This window comes from Limulus polyphemus, unplaced genomic scaffold (genome assembly GCF_000517525.1).
Source record: "Limulus polyphemus unplaced genomic scaffold, Limulus_polyphemus-2.1.2 Scaffold1108, whole genome shotgun sequence".
NCBI lineage: Eukaryota > Metazoa > Arthropoda > Merostomata > Xiphosura > Limulidae > Limulus > Limulus polyphemus.
This window is the reverse complement of record NW_013666718.1, coordinates 271,215-271,901: the sequence shown is the minus strand read 5'-3', so window position 1 is coordinate 271,901 and position 687 is coordinate 271,215. Positions and strand designations below refer to the sequence as shown.

Sequence of the window (687 nt, the reverse complement as noted above, 5' to 3'; positions counted from 1 at the left end):
ACACTGTCATGATAGGGATAAATTTCCTAAACATATAATAAATTAAAGAAATTTGCTGCTTTGTGATGTCTATGTGGCACAGCAAAGGCTATCACTTGTCTTTATATGTCTTGCATAAGTATCTTGAAGTTTTTTACAGGCTACCCATTTGCTGAAAAATGATACTAAAAACTAAAAGTTGTGATTTTTTAAATTAATTTTTGGGCCTGAAAATACCAATATTCTGCACTCATATTAGCTTCAGAGATTGTGTGCTATATAAAATGAGTAAAAAAGTTTTTCAAAATAAATTTGATCATGGTCTGTAACTAAATTTTAATGGTCTATACAGAGCTGACTGATAACTATTACTTTATAGGTCTGTTTACCTATACATAGTTTATTTCAAATTATTGCTCATTCTGAAATTTTCAGTACATCTCTAGAAAATTACTCACAGCTAAACGGACAACTCCTCTTGGTCTTTTTTTTATTTCATCCACCTGAAGAATAATATTTAAATATTCTTTATTATCTTAGCAGGAAACAATTTATTTAAAATAATATTCTTTATTATCATAGCAGGAAATAAACTATTTAAAATGATATTCTATATTATTATCTTAGCAGGAAGCAATTTATTTAAAATGATATTCTATATTATTGTCTTAGCAGGAAACAATTTATTTAAAATAATAATCTTTATTA

The 687-nt window shown here is 26.1% G+C and overlaps 1 protein-coding gene across 3 annotated transcripts in view; it reads right to left on the bottom strand.

Annotated features, from left to right (window-relative positions):
- Positions 1-687, bottom strand: part of LOC106462167 (oxysterol-binding protein-related protein 11-like) — a 29,815-nt gene that overhangs the window by 21,331 nt on the left and 7,797 nt on the right. For all 3 annotated transcript variants that reach the window (XM_022389350.1, XM_022389352.1, XM_022389351.1), the window contains one exon: positions 438-482. In XM_022389350.1, coding sequence (XP_022245058.1) covers positions 438-482 — 45 coding nt within the window. The remainder of the gene's footprint in view (positions 1-437; positions 483-687) is intronic.